This window comes from Ambystoma mexicanum, chromosome 1q (genome assembly GCF_040938575.1).
Source record: "Ambystoma mexicanum isolate Mex_15411 chromosome 1q, UKY_AmexF1_1, whole genome shotgun sequence".
Classification (NCBI taxonomy): Eukaryota; Metazoa; Chordata; class Amphibia; order Caudata; family Ambystomatidae; genus Ambystoma; species Ambystoma mexicanum.
This window is the reverse complement of record NC_090922.1, coordinates 783,539,960-783,559,477: the sequence shown is the minus strand read 5'-3', so window position 1 is coordinate 783,559,477 and position 19,518 is coordinate 783,539,960. Positions and strand designations below refer to the sequence as shown.

The following is a 19,518-nucleotide window of genomic DNA, read 5'->3' as shown; positions in this document are numbered from 1 at the left end:
CGTGAAGCGTATTCGCAAAGTGTTTGGTGGCTGGTTGCTGAGTCATTGGGAAAAAACAAAATGTCTTTTCTAGATTTAAAGAGAAACCCCCAGTTGAAGCAAAAGCAACAGTCCCAAAGGAAACCCCCATTCCAAGAGACACAACATCCGGGGAAGGCGAAAGGAGTGATCAACCTGGAGCAGTAATGAGTGGTCCGGAAGCAGCACCGAGTCAGATGAATAAGAAAACTAAAAATCAATCAGTTAAGAAGAGGGAGCGATTCAATGGCTCAAGGGCTTTTTACGGAACCTCAGGACTCCACAGCCCTCCACGTCTCACAAGCCTGTGAAAAAACCCAGGAAAGAACTGACGATACAAGTGGAAAAATCCTCCCCTTCAGATGCTTTTAGGGGTTATCGTGATTCTAGAGGAAACATGCTCAAGTGATCTACTGGAGGCCATAGATCACAAGCAAGAGGGAAACGAACAGAACGATCTGAGCTCATCTGAATGGGCTGAAATAGAAAGGCATGCAAATTTAATAACTCACCCTGTCCATAGTCCACACCCTCGTGAGGGCAGTATCGCAATCAATATAAATCTACCTCACCTTTGCCCCCCAGGGAGCGATTACAAACAATGGAAGAGAAAAGAGACAAATGGCTGCTTGAATGCAGAAAGAGGAACCGATGGTCTTAAAAGGGGAAAAAGAGAGATTTCCGACCGGGAGAAGGCAAACAAAATGATCATAATCCTCAGGGTGTCAGGAAAGTTGATTGGACCCGATCATCTACAGTAGCGAAGACGGAGGGCTCATGTGATGAAAAACAGTAAAGTCCAATTGGAAAGAATCATAAAAGGTTCAAACTTGGTGATCCTAAATCGCTATCATGTAATGAAGCTGTTCAAATGTGTCTTTGCCCTCTGCCATATTACATCTGAGGATACAAAGGTGGCAGACTTATAACAGAAAAGAAGATGGACAGGGGGATCCTTCACTTAACCTCTCAGGAAGTAAAAACAAAATTAATGTCGGCCAGTGAAAAGCTATACCCATTAGGCTACGATTTGAGCGAGGTTGGGGTAGAGGGGAGAAAGTAAAGGAGGCCCTATATAATCACGACATAAAAAACAACTGGAGGAAGATCTGAAACAAGCTGAACCTCGCTATGCTGGCAACACAATGAAAAATGGGAGCGGAAGCTTGGACACGAGTCATGATGGCTCTCGGGTAAAAGATTCTGGGACAGGAAGATCTATTCCCATTAAAATTTACAGTGGACAATCTGAAAAGCTGCAGGAAGTCAGAACAAAAGTCCAATGATGGTCACATGAATGGCCAAAGGGAATCAAACTGAGTGGTTGTGGGGAGACTTGGCTACTTAGAATTCGAAATGGACTGATCTAAGAGATGACAAACTGGATTTGTACATTGGCTCGTGGAACACGCTGGGTTTTAAACCCCTGTTTAATAAAAAGCTTAAGGAACTGAGCCAACTCGATATCCTTTAGCTGCAGAAAACCTGTCTTAGTATGTGAACAGCCTATGATGGCTACGAACCATTTTTAAATCCTGCTGGCAAGGGTATCTTTGGTAAACCCTATTCGGGTCATCTAACTCTTATTATTATTAAAGTCGATGTGGGCTTCAAGGTGTTGAGTACAGTAAATGTTAGCCCATATATTCCGATTATAAAACTTGACCAGAAACTGCTAGAAGGAATGATCTCTTTGCCTTGCTGAATGTATATTGGACGGTCAACATGGGCAAAAAACGGAGGAATTCGATTGACCTAATACCATGTGCGGATGAGAAAATGAATATCATTATATGTGGAGACCGTAATGTTTCCTTATTGGATGGGAGTGGCCTGTCCAAGGAACAAAGTAGTCTAGTAGGACCAGCATTGGACTGGGTCCAGCAAAGTACGGCTCGTGGGTTACAAATGCTAAAAGGCCAGACACTGGATATCCCTGGAGCCTGCACATGCGGCCCAGGTGATCACAGATCTTGCTTGGATTATTGTTTTGTGTCGAGGGATTTGGCGACCAGAGTCGCCGGATTTGAGATTTTAAAGCAAACTCCAAGTGATCACGACCTGGTGTCCGTGTCCCTAATAGGTTTTAGAGATCGGGGCCCCTCTAAAAGTATGAGGTTAAAATGTCTAAAAACCGAATAAAAGTAGGTAGGAGAGAAATTGACATCATGACTGGACTCTATGCGGAAGCAACTAAAGGGGACTTAGTCGGTCCAGACTATGAATGGATGATAAAAGAATATGTAATCACTTCCAAATAAATAAAAAAATCAGTGAAATCAAGGCTAGACCCTATGGTGGCTAATAAAAGGAAATAACAGAGTAGATGTAAGAAAGATCAAATCCTCACTAAAGCCCGATAGAGTTAAACTGATAAAACAACGTAAAAAGAAATTCAGGAATTGGCTCATAGCCTCAAGAGCATTAAGAGCCCATAGGGATGCAGAGGTGATGCTAGAAGCGGTCTGTCAAAATAACACGTGCAACCTCTGGGAAATCCTGAACAATGGAGGCCAGTTTAGATCGTGTCATCTGCTTGGACAAGTGAAAGGCAACATGGATTACTCTTCCCTGTTTGCCAACACAAAGACTCGGTGGGAGACCAACGTTGGCTCAAAAAGAGGTTGTTGGAACATTGAGTTTGATAAAGACGAATTGGCCCTCTTGATAGGAGGTCTAAGCTCCTCTAGGGCAGCAGGCACGATGGCATCTCTAACAAGATGCTCAAGGAAAATCCTGGTGGCATGGGGGATTTGGCAAAGCTAATTTTCGAGCAGATCCTATGGACAAAATGCCCGCCCACGACGTGGCGGGAAGCAATTGTAGTCTTGGTTTACAAGAAGTGAGATCAGAGCGATCCCCGGAACTATTGCCCAATCGCCCACTTAGATTCACTGGGAAAACAGTTTGCCACAATATTGTTAAGGGCCCTTGAAATATGGTCCACCAAAACAGGAAGATTAAAAGGCGTGGGGACATCCCTAAATGTATATATTTTGGGTCTCTTTAAACAAAAAGCACTTGAGTCGAAAGCCTGCGTCTATATGGCCTTTATGGATCTGGAGCAGGCCTTTGACTCTGTCAACCGAGAATTGCTTTGGAGGAAATTGAGAGATTGGGGCTGTCCGGGTGATCTCTTAGAAACAACCAGGTCCCTTTATTCTGACAACTCTTTGAGGGTTCGACTAAATGAGGCAGGTATCCCGACTGAGAAATTTGCGACATTTTGCAGCTTAAAGCACGGGTGCGCATTAGCCCCCCTGCTGTTCAGTCTGTATATCTCGGATCTGGGAGCCTCACAAGTTGGAATTAGAGCTTTTCCACCAAAGGTCAACGGCATGGCGATCCCGCGGATTATCTATGCCGATGGCCTTGTCCTCATGGATCTTACTCCAATTGGCCTCCAGAGAAGGATTGATGGATTCAATTAATTCCTGGAGAATAATTAAATGAAAATCAATGTAAAAAAAATCCAAGATATTGATTATGGATGTGGCATGTACAAGAACCATGAAGGGGTGTAAGGAACAAGTTACTTACCTGTAACTGTTGTACTCCAGCATGGTTCTGGCATGGATTCACATGCTCATGAATATTCCCCATCGTCAGGCTGGGAATCCTCTGTAAAGAAAAAATCAGTTTCAGTTTCGTTTCTGAACTGTCTTTCTTAGTAGTAACCAATCACTGTTCTCTGGGTCATACTGCCCCCAGCCAATGACTGCCCTCTCCCTAAGCCCCGCCACATACGGAAGCAGGGGGGCACCAGATCCCCAGCCCTATCCAAGGAGGCCCAGGATCTGTGGCACTGGGCCGTCGCCCAGGGGATGTTTCTGGTTCCCTTCCACCTGGCAGGAATAAAAACACCACCGCCGACTCACTCAGCAGGGAGCTGCGCTCATGCCACGAGTGGGAACTGCGCCAGGATCAAGTGGATCGACTCTTCCAACGATGGGGCAAACCCCAGATCGACCTGTTCGCGACGGCGACGAACTCCAAGTGCCAGAGGTTCGCCAGCAGGTTCCCACAGCCGAGGAGCATGGGCGATGCTTTCTCGTTCCCTTGGGACGGCCTGTTTCTATACGCGTTCCCTCCGTTGCCGTTGCTGCTCCGCCTCATCAGCCAGCTCATGAAGTCCAGGTGCAGGATGATCCTCGTCGCACCGGCCAGTCAGGCTAATGGCGGACGCGGATCTTCTCTCCAGAGAAGCAGGCACTATTCTACACCACAACCCACAGTCACTGAACTTGCAGGCCTGGCTCCTGCAGCACTAGAGTTTGGAGGGTACGATATCCCGGCTGAGTGCAGAGAGGTTCTTGCAAAGGCCAGGGCGTCCTCAACTCTCAAGTGTTACGGTCATAAGTGGAAGAGGTTCTCTGTCTGGTGCCGTGCACAGAAGATTAACCCTCTGCGGATTACGGTCCCTCAAGTGCTGCCGTACTTACTGTCGCTGGCCAAAGCTGGACTGGCTCATGCCTCCATAAAAATACATCTGGCTGCCATCTCTCGATATACCAGGACTACGGGACGGGCGTCCTTGTGGTCTCATCGCCTGGTAAAGGAATTTATGAAGGGACTATTCCGATCATTCCCGCCGGTGAAGGCCCCTGCCCCGGCGTGGGAACTTAATGTGGTGCTGACCAGGCTCAGGGGAGCCCCATTCGAGCCTATGCATTCGGCGCCTTTGAAGTTCCTGTCATGGAAGACAGCGTTCCTCGTGGCCATCACCTCTGCACGACGAGTGGGAGAGATTCAGGCCCTATCTTGCAAGCCTCCATACTTGACTTTTCATGACACAAGGGTAGTGCTTAGGACGCACCCCTCTTTCATGCCCAAGGTGCCGTCGGACTTCCACCTCAACGAGCCCTTGGTGCTACCAGTTTTCTTCCGTCGCCTTCGACGCCGGCCGAGATGACTTTGCACTAGCTGGATGTAGCTAGAGCGCTGAAGTTCTACGTGGACCGCACAGAGTTTTCGGAAGACATCACAGCTATTCGTGAACTTTGGGTCTGTGAATCAAGGGAAGGCTCTCTCGAAGACTTCCATTTCCAGATGGCCCTTTCCGGCTGCATCATGCATTGTCACCGGTTGGCAAACCGACCGCTGCCCGGCTGTCCGAGAGCCCATTCGACCAGAGCGATCGCTACTACCACGGCATTCCTGTCTGGTGTGCCCCTGCTGGACATCTGCAGGGCTGCTACATGGAGGTCGATGCACACTTTCTCAAGATTCTACAGCGTTGATCGGGACTCCAGGGAGGAGTCCAGGGTCGGCCAAGCAGTGCTGCGCAACCTGTTCGCTTAAGGTTAGCCTGGTGAGGAGGTAAGAGATGCTTAATGTTGAGTTGTTGTATTGCATAATGTTGAGCCTGTTGCCACCTCCCGTGTTTGTGCATGTGTATACTGCTATGTATTCTTTTATTCATGAGCATGTGAATCCATGCCAGACCCCATGCTGGAGAAGGAACAAGTTACTTACCTGTAACTGTTGTTCTCCAGCATGGGTCTGGCATGGATTCACATGCGAACCCTCCCTCCTACCTCTCTGCGGCTCTTCACTTGGTCATACTGCCACTTGGCGTGCGGTAACAATCTGAGGATGGCTGCCAGAGGCGGGGCTTAGGGAGAGGCCAGTCATTGGCTGGGGGCAGTATGACCCAGAGATCAGTGATTGGTTACTACTAAGAAAGACAGATCAGAAACTAAACTGATACTGATTTTTTCTTTACCGAGGATTCCCAGCCTGACGACGGGGAATATTCATGAGCATGTGAATCCATGCCAGACCCCATGCTGGAGAATTGGTATGTAAAGAAGCAGAAGTTAGAGGTGATGAATCTCATGTTCTATTTGGGGGTCACAATTAATAAAGACAGATGAGAAAGCCCATCTTCATGTCCTGAGGTTGAAGACTATGAACTTGGCTAACCCAGGAATGACGCTTATGCAGAGATATTTTAAGTACTCCTTGTCTACGATTATGACATTCTATCGCCAGAAGGTCACTCCGGTCTTGACATACGGAGCTGAGGCGATGCTCAACCTACAGTGGAATATTTGCTAAACACTGGAGGGACTGTTTTACCGAAGGCTGTTTAGGCTCCCAAATTCTTTAATGATGTCCACGCTCAGATACGAGTTACGACTCCAATCACTGGAGTCAATAGTGCTGTGGAAGTCGTTGACCCTGTATAGAAAATGTAAGTTAGGAGACAAGATAGAGCCATTTAATATCTTTAGACTGGAGAATTTCAAAAGTGACCAGGGGTTAACAAATTGGGAGAGAGAAAATAGAGGATTGGTGATTGGGGATCTTATCTCTAACCCGCAGATGGTAAAAAAAAAAATGCAAACAAATGGATTGGATCGATACATGTAACAGGAGATATGAGGAGATATGAGGACAGGCTTAGACCTCTAATAGACTGAGTAAGAAGAGGCCTTAATGATCCTCCTCTATATCTCCTTAAGTTTCCATCTGCCCATTACAGGGACCTTCTACCTAGGTGCCGGCTCAATATCCTGCCGACCAAAGAGGTTTTGTTATCTCGAAAGATGATCAGCCCGAATGACATGGAATGTAGGTATTGCGGAACTATGGAGGTGGTAGAAACCATTTTGCATCTGCCCACCTCTTGCAGGGTATTGTCCGGGTTACGTAGGGAAAGATTGAAATCTTGCAGAAATTATGACTATTACAGCCGCTGAACGGTGGGACTGTATATTGATGGGAGAGAGACCTCGTCTCACCATAGCTGTGTTAAAATTGATAGAGTCCGTACTAATAGACCCCGATGCATAATAAAGTACTGCTGAGTAGCTATTGAGAGAAAAAGACTGTGGTAAGCAGTGGATATAGGATTCAATGACAGAAAACTGCCTAAATATAAGATACTGCAATAGACTTTTTTATTGAATATTATTGGATTGGAACTGCCTCTTTGTGTGTATTTGCTTCTTTTTTCTGTTCTTATTTTCCTTGAAGGTGAGGTTTTAATGTGATTAATATGTTTTTTCTTCTCTTCTGTTGGAAGTGCAAAAGGAATTGTGATAATGTAAATGGTTGTTTATTCTTTTCTTTTGACTGTATGTACATGAGTAAGACAACCAATAAAAATTAAAAAAAAGAAAATCTCTCTCAAAGTTCTGTTTTTCCTACCTGTATTTGGCTACTGTGTTACAAAGGCTCTCCAGGACAGTCCATATTTCTCGGAACCTTTCATTGTTTTGGATATTTTGAGTTTCTGATGATTTCTCTTCATAAGCCATCCTTAAACCTTCGAGTTCACATTTTTCAAGCACAGATTTTTCCGGCAGGATTTCTTTTGATTTTGAAGAGTTTTGCAAGCAGACGTTATTAACCTTGCAAAGTAAACACCAAATGATTACAACAGGATGTAAAAAAAGAAGTATACAAAAACACAGAATACAGCTTTTGTAAATCAGAATGGAAAATTGAAAATAATTGACAAATGCTACCCTATTTGTTGGATACCAATATTTTGTTCTATGAAATATCAGTGATGGGATCAACCACAACAAAACATTGTCCCAAATGGCAGCCAGAAAAACAAATGCTAGCAGAGCAAGCAAAATTAAACTAAGAAACTATTACAAACAAACAATAACATCCTATGTCATCAGAATAATATTATTTATCTACATCGATAATCCAATTATACCCTCAATTTAAAACACCAGCATGCTACCATCCTATGTGAATAATAGAAGAAAGCAAATATAATATCCCACACATAGACATACAATACATCACATGAAACAATGGAGGAGAACAAAAGGGGGGAAATCCTCTCACTCCCTTTCCTCCCCTCTACCTCACTACTTTATCAGCCATATAAGGCATTACAAATAAGCCCCATAAGGAAAGATAATCATCCTCTCTATCTTTGTCTTTCAACGATATCTTTTCACATTTAGACAAAATCTGTAATTCCACCAGGCAGTCTTCCACAGTATGTTTCTTCTGGGTCTTCCAGACTCTAAGAATCAGCTTAATCGCTACCATCATAGCTTTATCAATCCAGATATTATGCTTTTTAGTATCTAAACACCTCCCTTTATGAAGGAGCAAAATCACATTTGCAGCCGACCTCTGAATGGTTATACCAAAAGTCAAATTCTATCAATAATTTCCTTCCAAACGTCTTGTACCCTCGGGTAATTCCAGAGTACATGTAATAGGGTACCTCTAACGCAACTCCAGCATTTCTCATCTATCCTTAGCTTAAATTTAAACAGCTTGACTGGTGTCCAATAAATCCTACCAACTACCTTCTGCCTAATTAGACGTAGACTCATTTCCATACCGAATTTGTGCCCACTCTCAGAATATCGTTCCATTCCTCCTCCGATATGACCACATTAACATCATTCGACCAAGTATCCCTTAGCTTAATCCATGCATCTATATAGCCTACTTCCATAGGCATGAAACGCATATATGTACACACATTGTATTCTTGTCCAATCAACAGCTTACACATCTCTGGTCTCCCTTCCAGTGCATTATTGATCATACTCTACCTTTGATTAATCAATTAAATCAGTTCCATATATCTACTCAGCTCCCTCCTCCCCAAGTTATACTTATCTTGCAGTTCCTCAAAATTCAGTAGCCTCTCTCTATCTAGTAAATCACTTATTTGCAATACACCTTTCCTAATCCAATTCTGCCAATGCAAACATCTGTTATTGAGTTGTAGTGCCTCATTATGCCAAATGGATGCATCACCACTGAAACCAAAACTTTGACCATTCTCCCTGAACCATGTAATTAAAGCTTGTCTAGTCACTACTATCAATGGTAATTTTAACCTTTTATTCTACAGCTTTCCCATTGTGTAAAGATTATCCAAGTGGTAAGGAACACATCTCTCTCCATGTGTAACCAAATCGGGCCTTTAACATCCTCTTTATCAAAATAATGCGAACTTTTCTTGAGTAAAAAGGCCTTATATTGTTTCACCAAATCAGGGTAACCAAATCCACCCTCCTTAACATCCTGCAATAAGATACATTTTGGGATACAGGGGCTCTTGCCTATTCCCCACAAAAACGTTTGAAACACTTTATCAATCTTCTGTAATTGTTTCTTTGAAACTAATAGAGGTATTGACTGTACAATGTATAATACCTTAGGTAACCGTACCATTTTAATAATGTTCATTTTTGCCCGTAGATTCAAATTCCACCTTTCCCATTTTTTAATAGTCATCACAATTTTGTCCATTACTTTAAAATGTTATATTGAACAATGTTATTGTTTGGTATAAAACAATCCTTTTCCTGCCAGTGTTTGCCATGATTCTTCATCTCACCCTCTAACTTTCTCAATTTCCTCTTATTTGATTCAGTATCAACAATTGCACATGTCTTCTGTAGTTCCATAACCTCCTGCTCCATCCTTTCAATTATCTCCAGATTTTTCCCCTTAACATGTGCCGACCTACTTATCAATTCTCCTCTAAACACTGCTTTAAAGCAGTCCCAAGCAATTTTAATATCTACTGAGCCCTCGTTCTCCTCAAAATAATTCTTAATAAAGGCCACTAGTCCTGTGGTTACCGATGGGTCCTTGAGTACACCCGCCTGCATAATCCATCTTTTGGATTTATCCCTCATATTACATTGCATGTCAAGCAATGCATGAAAAGAAAAACCTCTCTCCTTAATACTCAAGCCCACCATCTGGCTAACCAGTCTACTACTAATAAGGCAATAGTCAATCCTCGAGTATGAATTGTGAACTCTCTTTGATGCATTTCCCACCATACATCAACTAATTAATATTTAGATACAAAAGCACAAAACTCTTCACTAACCTTTTCATTACTAGATCTACAATCTGATTTTCGATCTAGTTTGCTATTCATTACCACATTAAAATCACCTCCCAAAATTATATCTTTCACCTCCATTTCATTCAGCAGATCACTCAACAAAGCAAAAAACTGTACGTTTGGGAAGCACGGAGCATATACCGTCACTTTCCTACCATCACAGAGCTTGTCAATTAAAAGTATACTACCTTCATCATCCTTTATTGTTTTCTCTATTTTAATCGGTAACCCTTTTCTAAACAAAATACTCACCCCTCTCGACTTGGAATCGTAACAGCTAGAAACAACCTGTGAATATCTGGAATTAGTCAAAAATCAATCAGACTGCTCGTTTAAGTGAGTTTCTTGTACGAAAATGATATCCCCCTTATTTCTCAAAATCCTCGCCATAACCTTCCTTCGTTTAACAGCACAACCAATACCCTTCACATTCCACGAAATAAAAGTTAACAGTTTCATACCTCAGTGTCCCACACTAACTTGTCTATAATACAATTCAAACAAATATACAACTTTAGATTCATCAAGCTAACTAACACTGCAACATGGAAAGTGAGAGGAAAGGAGGAGAAAAAAAACCCACGACATTACAATATAAACAGACAGACGAACACTTAAAAACCAAGAATAATAACTCACTATGCAAAATCTGATAACCATCAGACCATAAATGAGTTCATATATATATAAACAAGTAACATTCTCCCAAACTATACTCACCAGTAGACCCATGCCCAAACAAATATAAATTATAATTATCACTACTCTTCCCAACTTATAGTCCCAACATACAAACTCCCCTCCCCTTAATCACCATCAATCTATTTTAGTACAACCAAAATCAAACTATTGTCCCCAATTGAGTGTCAACTACCCTCACCTAATGAAGCTATATAGTCATTCCCCGATCAAAACCGATATATATCTACAAGATATCAATGTAGCAATATCTCATTTTAAAATCCCAGCATACTAAAATTTCAAAAAAGCAAACCTTGTATTATATTTCTATGTCTACCATCTACAACTTAGCATGACCTCATTAACCCTTATATATTATTCCTCCATAACCAGTTCAGATATTATATCCCCTACTTCCAATAATTCCCTTCCCCCAACCTCAGTTATCCTTATCACATCTCTTGCAGCTACAGATACTTCATATAGTAAATAAAACACCAAGAAAAAAACTTTACCTACCTCCTATTTCTTCCCTGCCCAATGAGATTGCCTTAATATCTACATTATCCAAATATATCAAAAAAACATCATACTGCAACCCCTCCAGCTATTAACTAAATGAAGACTTTGCATCAAGACAATTATAACACTAGTAACACATGCAATGTCTTTCCCTAAAGGTAGGCAATACAGTCCATCTTCTCCCTCTCCTGAGGATATATCCATCCAAGAAGTTCATGTCTCTCAGATAGGTACCATACTTGACTGCAGTACATAAAATATGAAGCAGTCTATAAAGATCTTTGTTTAGCCCCCAATATCCTTTGCAAAATGTCAAAAGAATTCCAATGAAAAATGCACCTCACAGCGCATTCCGTCAATTTCCCAGCTCTATCAAAGCAACCTTATAAGCTTACCAAAAAAGATCATATTCTATAAGAGATAATGGCACCAAGTGTTTCTTCCAAATCAGGCCACCACATTAACTCCATTATAGATAGTCAGCTTGATCCTTAGCACCAAGAGAGTTAATGTGGTTTTGACAAAAACAGGCAATTGATTGCTAGGTGGAGGATTGACATGCAGCAGTCCAGTAGTATGTAAACCCTATTCACTTGGTGGGTGATACATACGTAGCTCCATTCATCCATTATAGTCAAAAAATAAAATAAAGGCCCCTATTCACTCCCTGTAGCTCATTCAGCCCATATGTGTGTCTTGGGTGCATGAACAGGGAAACCACAAATGAAGGTTAGGCAGCTGCCGCTTCATTAAACCCAGGTAGGTGTAGGCACTATATTGATTCCTGCATATGCATTATAGTCAAATGCACGTCAACGTTTGCCAACCACATTACCATTAGCAGATGCTGTCTACAAATCCATGTAACGGCTGACATGAAAACCGTCATTAGTATCCATGCTAAACAGTGTTTAGTCTACAGCATGAACTGGCAAAACTATATCACTATGCATTTTATCCTTTCACTCCGCCATAAACACCCAGATGGCTGCAGCATTTAGCATGTCGTTTTCTTATCGCTGCCCTCATGTATAGAATAAACCGCTGAATGGAAGACATTTGTGAATGCTACGCAGTAATATTTCTGTATCAAAAGAATCCATGAACACCCAAAGATCATGTCTATTGGCAAAAGGCAGCCAGGGAGTCAAAAGTGACGGCAATGTAGAGAGGCACAGGGACCGCCTAAGTAGAAAACAAAAGGTAATAGAATACCTGCAAATGCTTTCCCAGTGACATGTTAATAATTAGAGTCACTACCGCGGGGAGGACAGAATCACATCTGGCATACTTCAAACCACTGACAAAGTAACTTCCTACAAACTGTCATATGCCGTTATGTGCCGTCCTTCATTGCACTCACTGCCGTTCGCCATCTCGCACGCTGATGAAGCCTCATATGGGTGCACGTCTCCTTTCTCTGCTGCTCTGCGTTCCACCGTCCACTCCCGGAATCTCCTCACACGGGCGAACATCAGATCACAGGTTTTCCATCACCGAGCAGCGTTGGGAAAAACGTATGCAGGTGCTCTTTCCTCAGTTCAAAGCCATAGTATTCTTGCAACTTGTCATTGTTTGCTTCCAACACATGTCAAAAGATTCTAAGTGGTTAAAGAAAATGGTATTTCCACTGCGGCCATCTTAAAAGTAATATTTAAGGTAAAAACTGATTTATAATTATAATAATAAGTTACATTAAAAAAATAAAGGGAAGTAAACAACAACAAAAGTAGGGTAAAGGTCTAGTTCTAATTCCTGCAGCCATTAATCTACCAAAATGGTTACAAACTTCCATTTAAAGCTGTTCAGACCTTCCTTTTTTCTTTGATACTTTTGTAAATTCCATATCAGAAGACATGCCCTCCATGGGGTCTGAATCCTGTCAGACAAAAAAGCTTCTGTAGATTTATTGTCAGTGAAGGAATGTAGACAGCCATCAATCACAACTCTGAAAATGGCAGGGTAAATCATAATATTTTAAATGTTTCTCCCGGGCTTTCATCTTGGCTTTATCAAAGGCACGCCTCCTCTCCAATATATCTCTACTTAGATCAACACAATCATTATCTTATTGCCTCCCCATGCAAGATCTTTCAGCTCACTGGCCTTTTTCAAAATAAGTTCCTTTGAAAGGGGGCCCTAGGGGTCCCTTACGTTTATAGAAACAAGGCAAGTCACCACACACGTTAGATACGCCAGACACGAGGTTGTATTCCCAAAGCTAGGGTTTATTGCAAAGCAAATAGTCTCAGTTGGCCAACCCGGTCTCACGCCCTGCGACATGCATCTCTAGACCTCGAGGGACGCGAGAGTGAATTACGTACATCAGTTACATATATACAAAATGCATATCATAAATCAGCTATGACATGTTTAACACCCTCCCTTTATTGGGTTTCTTTGAACTCGGTGTGATGATGGACACTTCAGACAATTATGACACCTTCAAATATCTATTCTAGTAACAATATGCAATTTGTAAGTGCGGAGGCATCTTTTAGTTGTTGAACAGAACACAGTGCTTCTGTTCTTGGAAGCGAGCTACATACGGTGAAGAGTCACATACTAGACCTTGCTATCTATGAGGTGCTATTCGTGTCCTGGGAGCCGACACGCTCTACAGAGCTCAGAAAAGGGGGGCCGTAAGAAGAGCATAATTCAAGCTTTTAGCTGCTTTATTCTAACATATTCTACCATATAATGAGACTGGCTGGCAGCTGCAAAATGATTAAATGCCCTGCAGCTCTGCTTCAAGGCTACATTCGGGAGGGAGCCGGGCATTCCTTCCTGGCACTGCCTACGTTGTGTTTCAACGAACTCTTGTTATCCTCGCGGCCCTGCGGCCTTGTGCTTTCATGTTCAGACAACAATGTTTTACAGTCGAGCAGTGTAAGCAGAAAATGTGCTGCGAAGCAATAAGAACAGAAACAAATGAGCAATGGTGTCCCTTGTTACATCAAAATGGTCGTTCATTGGCAAACTCAGAAACCTATATGTCTGTCATATCGTGCATGAGACGGTTGGCCCACGGCCACCAACATACGTTTTCCGTCAAATATGAGAGGTATCCATTTTTCTAGACTGACACCTTTACTGGAAATCAACAATAAAATATCTTGGTTTCTCTCCCAGGGATGGTTTAGGTCCCAGAGACTGATGAGCTCTCTATTTCTAAGACAATTTTTTAGTCCAAATTCAATATCTTTGGTAAAGTTTTTTGTAGAAAAAGTCAATTGCATTACCGCTCTCTGCATTTCCAGGGAACCCAGTAATTGGAAGGTTATTCCTCTGGGAAAAATTATCCTGCTGAGATAGTTTCAAAGTGATCTTCTCATTCACCAATTTTAGCTCTCTTACTAGATCCATCAATATTGGAGTCCTTTCATCCACTGTAGTTAGATGTGCCTCTGTTGAATCTGCTCTCTTGACCACTTCCTCAAAATGTTCTTCTGATTTAAAGAAACCTGCCTTTATTTCTGCAACATCCAATGTCACTTTGGGCAGCAACTCCAGTAGTTTATCCTCTCTGCTTTCCCCTTTGTCTTCTCGCTCCACTCCTTTTTGTCTCTTGGCTGGCTGAGTCGCCTCTGGGGCGTTTGGCACAGACATTAATATTAATATAATATATCAGGGAATCAGCACAGGGCACAGGCGCACAGCTGTTATGCTGCCATCCCTGGAGCTGACAGTTCTAGAACCTAGATTTAAACACTTTCTTAACCGGAGCGGTTAGTTTGCTCGAGATTTGCCAAGAAACCTGTGATGCCAGCAGATGTCATCTGTTTAGTACTCTGAAGATCGTGGGTAAGTGCGTGGGAGGTAGGGGGCAGTAGGAGTTACAGCCTCTAAGTGCGCAGTAGGCCCAGAGGCAGTGCAGGAAGACTAGTTATGGAGGGGCCTGGTACCCTATGAGACTCTGAGGGTACCCGGCGAACAGTCAGGGCAGGCAGACAGACAGGCAGGAGGTTAGCAAGGGAGAGAGAAGGCAGAGGAGATTATGAAGGTCTTGAGCAGCTTCCAGAGCTTCAGGTGGTCTGGCTCAAGTTTGAGAGGGGCAGGGAGGCAGTTCCAGAGTGAAGCACCTGCAGAGGAGAGATATCTACGCCCCACTTCCGGCTTGGAGAAACGTTTGACCCCAGAAAGTTCAAGGTAGCTGAGCGAAGGGCTCTAGAAGAAGGTATTTAGGCAGAAAGAGAATAAAGGGTCTTGAACTTGATCCTTGCAGCCACCGGGAGCCAGTGCAGAGATTTCAGGGCTGGAGAGATGCGGTCCCTGGGCTTGAGGCCAAGGATAAATCATGCAGTCCTGTTCTGGATTAGTTGAAGGGGGCGAAGAGCAGAGTTAGTCAGATTGAGAAGGAGGCTATTGCAGTAGTCGAGCCTTGAGTAAACCAGAGTTCTGCAGACAGTGAACTTCTGGGGGAAGGTGAAAAAAGGTTGATTAGCTCAGAGGAGGTGCAGCCTTCTTGGCAAGGTCTATGATGCGAGGAGAGAATGGAGTCAAAGATAACACCAAGGTTTTTTGCCTCCGAGGAGGGCATGGGTAGAGGGCCCAAGGAGGGTGGCCATAGTGCAAGAGGGGAAGCGAGAGCAGGGGTCCCAGTGAGCAGAATCTCAGTCTTACTGACATTGAGGCAGACCTCATTGGAGGTGTATCCATTTCTGAATCGCGGACAGACAGTCAGGAATGAGAGAGGAAGGAGAGGAGGCTGAGCGAAGCCTGAAAGAGAGCCGTCATCCACATAACATTGGAAGTTGGAAGAGAAGGTGGAAATCCGGTGGGCCAAAGGGGCCAAGTAGACATTGGAAGAGCCAGAGTGAGAGGATAGAGCCCTGGGGGACACCACAAGTGGAGAGAGGTGTGGTAGAGAGAAAGGACTGATGTTTGACCTGGGAGGGTTGGTCCAGGAGGAACGGCACGCTAGAGCCTGATCCGTGATGCCCAGGTTCTTGCCGGGACAATTAGTCAGGATGGCATGATTGACTGTGTCAAAGGCAGAGGAGAGGTCAAGGTGGATGAGGACAGTGGGAGAGCTGAAGTCAAGGTTAGAGAGCAGATCTTCACAGGCTGCTCTGAAGCCAGACTGATTGTCATGTAGATAACCAACAGATTCAGTATTAAGGATTAGCTTGGAGATGGCCAGCTTTTCCAGGAGCTTGCCCATGAAAGGAGTGATGAGATCGGGTAATAGTTTGCTGGACAGGAAGGATCGGCAGAAGGCTTTTTGAGAAGGGGGTGCACAAGGGAGTGTTGATGAGAGAGGGGGAAGATCCAGTGGGGAAAGAGTGATTAATGAAATCAGCCAAGGCTGGAGCAAGGGAAGCAATGTGGTCCTTGATAGTTCTGGAAGAGCAGGGGAGCACCTGTTTGGAAGATACTTTCATAGATCTAGAAACATCATCAGGTGTTATCCGAGAGAGGGAGGACAGTAGAGGAGGGAGAGAGTTGGCCAAAGGGGGCCTGGGAGAGAGGAAGAAAGTAAGGACAGGATGTCCTGAGTTTTAGTAGTGAACTGAGAAGCCAGAACCGAGCAGAGGGCCTGTGAGGGAACAGGAGAGGTGGAGACTGCAGTAGGATTGGCCAGCTCCTTTCAGATTTAAACAGTTTGGCCGTGTTGTTAGAGGCCGCAGAGATGCCGGCTTGAATATTGACCCTTTTTTTGGAGAAGACAGTCTGTATTGCCTTTTGGAGCATGCGGCAGGCCAGTTTGTCAGAAGAGGCGCCCAATTTCCTCCACTTCCGCTTAGCCATACAGACATTATAAGTTACTCATTGTCGTGACTAACGTACTCCTAGAACATAGTCCCCTTTCCTCCATACTGTATAGTGCGTCCTTCGCTAGGGACATAAAACAGAACCTTTTTCACCAGAAACAATCATCTTCCCCTTTAAATTCTTCCGCCCACCGGCGCCACTCCTCAGTCCCCCTTTGATGCGTCAACGATAATGCCATTGCCTAATGACACTAGACGTATGGGGGGGGTGGAACGTATGGAGGAAAGGGCACTATGGACTAGGAGTACGCTAGTCACTATGGTGAGTAACTTATAATTACTCCTACGTCCCGTCCCCTTTCCTCCATACTGTATGGGCTATTACAACTGAATGCAGCCCCAGGGTGGAGAGGTGAACCTCTTAAGAAAACAAGTTCCTTAACACTGCCTGACCAAATGTTGCATCGGACGTGGGGCTGGCATCCAAGCAGTAGTGCACGCAGAAGGCCAAGGGTGTAGCCCATGTAGCCGCCTTGTTGATGACCGGCTATGGGACGCGCTATTGAAAAGCACCCACTGTGGCCTTGGCTCTGATAGCGTGGGCACTCATTTTTGCTGGAAGAGGTTTGTGCTGCCCCTCGTACGCCTCATTGATGGCCATAACCATCCACCTTGCTATGGAGGCTTTGGTAGCCGGATAGCAGGGCTTTGACACACTGAGGGTGACAAAGGGCATCTGATTTGCAGTAGCTCTTGGTTCTGTCCAGGTATAATTTTGGAGCGCACCTCACATCTAGACAGTGCAGTACTCTCTGAGCGTCATCTTTAGGGGCCGCGAAGAAAGTATGTAGCATTATCTCCTCATTCAGGTGACAAGAGGAGGCTCTGAAGCCACCATTGCCTAGATCTCACTAACCCTGCATGCAGAGGTAAGGCCCACCAGGAGGGCTGTCTTAATGGTGACTAGCCTGATGTCCCCGGACGCCATTGGCTCGAATGGTTGGAAGGCGCCCAAGAACCCGTTAAGGTCCCACACTGGGTGTGGCTTCTTGATAGGCGGATAGAGCCTGGTCAGGGCCGCCAGGTGTCTCAACCACCGGGTTGGAGGATGAGTTCCAGTAGGCTCCGATGGCCACCAGATAAGTGCGCATGTGTCTATCTGCACCCCGAGTGTGCAAGGAATAGCACGTCGTCCAACGTGCAGGTCAGTGGATCGACCTCCTTTGATTCTGCCCAGTGACAAAACCTAGTCCACTTGCTTTTGTACCGGCTCCTGGTAGCATCGCTCCTTGCACGTTGCATGATGTCTAGGTTAGCCTGTGACAAATTCAGATGCCTTAGTGTGACCGTTCAGGAACCACGCTGCAAGGGCTAACTTCCTGGGGTCGGGGTGGATGACAATGCCTCCCTGCTGTGATAGTAGGTGAGCTGGGCCCAGCGGAAGGTGCATCGGAACTGATCCAAACAGAGCAGTTCCGAGAACCATGGCCTTGCTGGCCACCATGGGACTATCAGAATTATACACAGAGGTGTTCAGACTCCCTTATCTTGCAGATTACCCTATGTACCAGGGCAGTGGGAGGGAAGGCATATGCGTTCATGTTGTTCCACTGGATCTGCAATGCATCGCCCATAGAGCCCGGCCCTGTCCCTGCCAGGACGTAAACTAGGGGCGCCTCCGGTTGGACCAGGTGGCGAAGAGATCCACCTGAGGATGACCCCATCTGTCGAAGATCCCATGAAGGACCTGTTCGTCCAACTTCCATTCGTAGCACCCAGCCTGCTGAGCCTATCTGCTTCAAGGTTGGATTTCCCGGGAGGTGAATTGCTGCCAGGTGTATGCGGTTTTCCAGAACCCACTCCCAAATGTTGACTGCTAGAGTGCAAAGGGAAGGAGACCTGGTGCCCCCCTGCTTGTTGATGTAATACATGCTGGTGAGCTGTATGAATGAAGATGAATGAATGAAGATCACTTTGCCACTGATCATCGGGAGGAAGGGCTTGAAGCGAGCCAGATGGCCATCAACTCGAGCCAGTTGATATGGGCTGCCTACTCCTTATGGGATCACACCCCATGGACATTGGCTGTCCAGGGTAGCTCCCCAGCCCTCGAGGGATGAGTCCGAGATGATGGTAACCTGTGGAGCTGGTTGACGAAACAGCCTGCCTATTCGCAGATTGTCCTCCATCCTCCACCAGACTAGGTCCAGGTGGAGATGAGGTGGGATGCTGACCAGCTCCGCTTGGGAGCCCTTCTCCCGATTCTAGGAGGCTGCAAAGTGCAACTGCAAGCACCTCATTCTGGCCTGGTGTAAGGCACGGCCAGGCGACATGCCGCCATGATGCCCAGGAGGTGTTGGTACCATCAGGCCGAGATCACTGCTCTGCTGAGAAAATGCCCCATGGCCTTGTTGATGGCTGCGATCTTGTCCTCCAAGGGGAAAATTCTCTCAGAGCTAGTTTATCAGATGAGGCCCAGGAACGTTAAACTCTGCGTGGGCTCCAACTGTGACTTCTTGAGATTGATTGAAAATCCCAACTTGTGTAATGAAAGCATGAAGGCGGTGTGGTGGACTGCCTCCCGCGACCTCGCCCCGATGAGCCACTCGTCCAGGTATGGATAGACGTGGTGACCCTGTGCCTTGAGTAGGGCTGCCACCGCGTTTATCAGCATTGTAAAGACCTTGGGGGCCAAATTGAGGCCAAAGGGTAGGACTTTTGTATTGG

General features: G+C 44.9%; 1 protein-coding gene across 3 annotated transcripts in view; it reads right to left on the bottom strand.

Annotated features, from left to right (window-relative positions):
- The window catches only part of SWT1 (SWT1 RNA endoribonuclease homolog), a 2,657,341-nt gene that overhangs the window by 962,160 nt on the left and 1,675,663 nt on the right, over positions 1-19,518 (bottom strand). For all 3 annotated transcript variants that reach the window (XM_069641360.1, XM_069641359.1, XM_069641361.1), the window contains exon 14: positions 7,174-7,376. In XM_069641360.1, the coding sequence (XP_069497461.1) occupies positions 7,174-7,376 (203 nt within the window). The remainder of the gene's footprint in view (positions 1-7,173; positions 7,377-19,518) is intronic.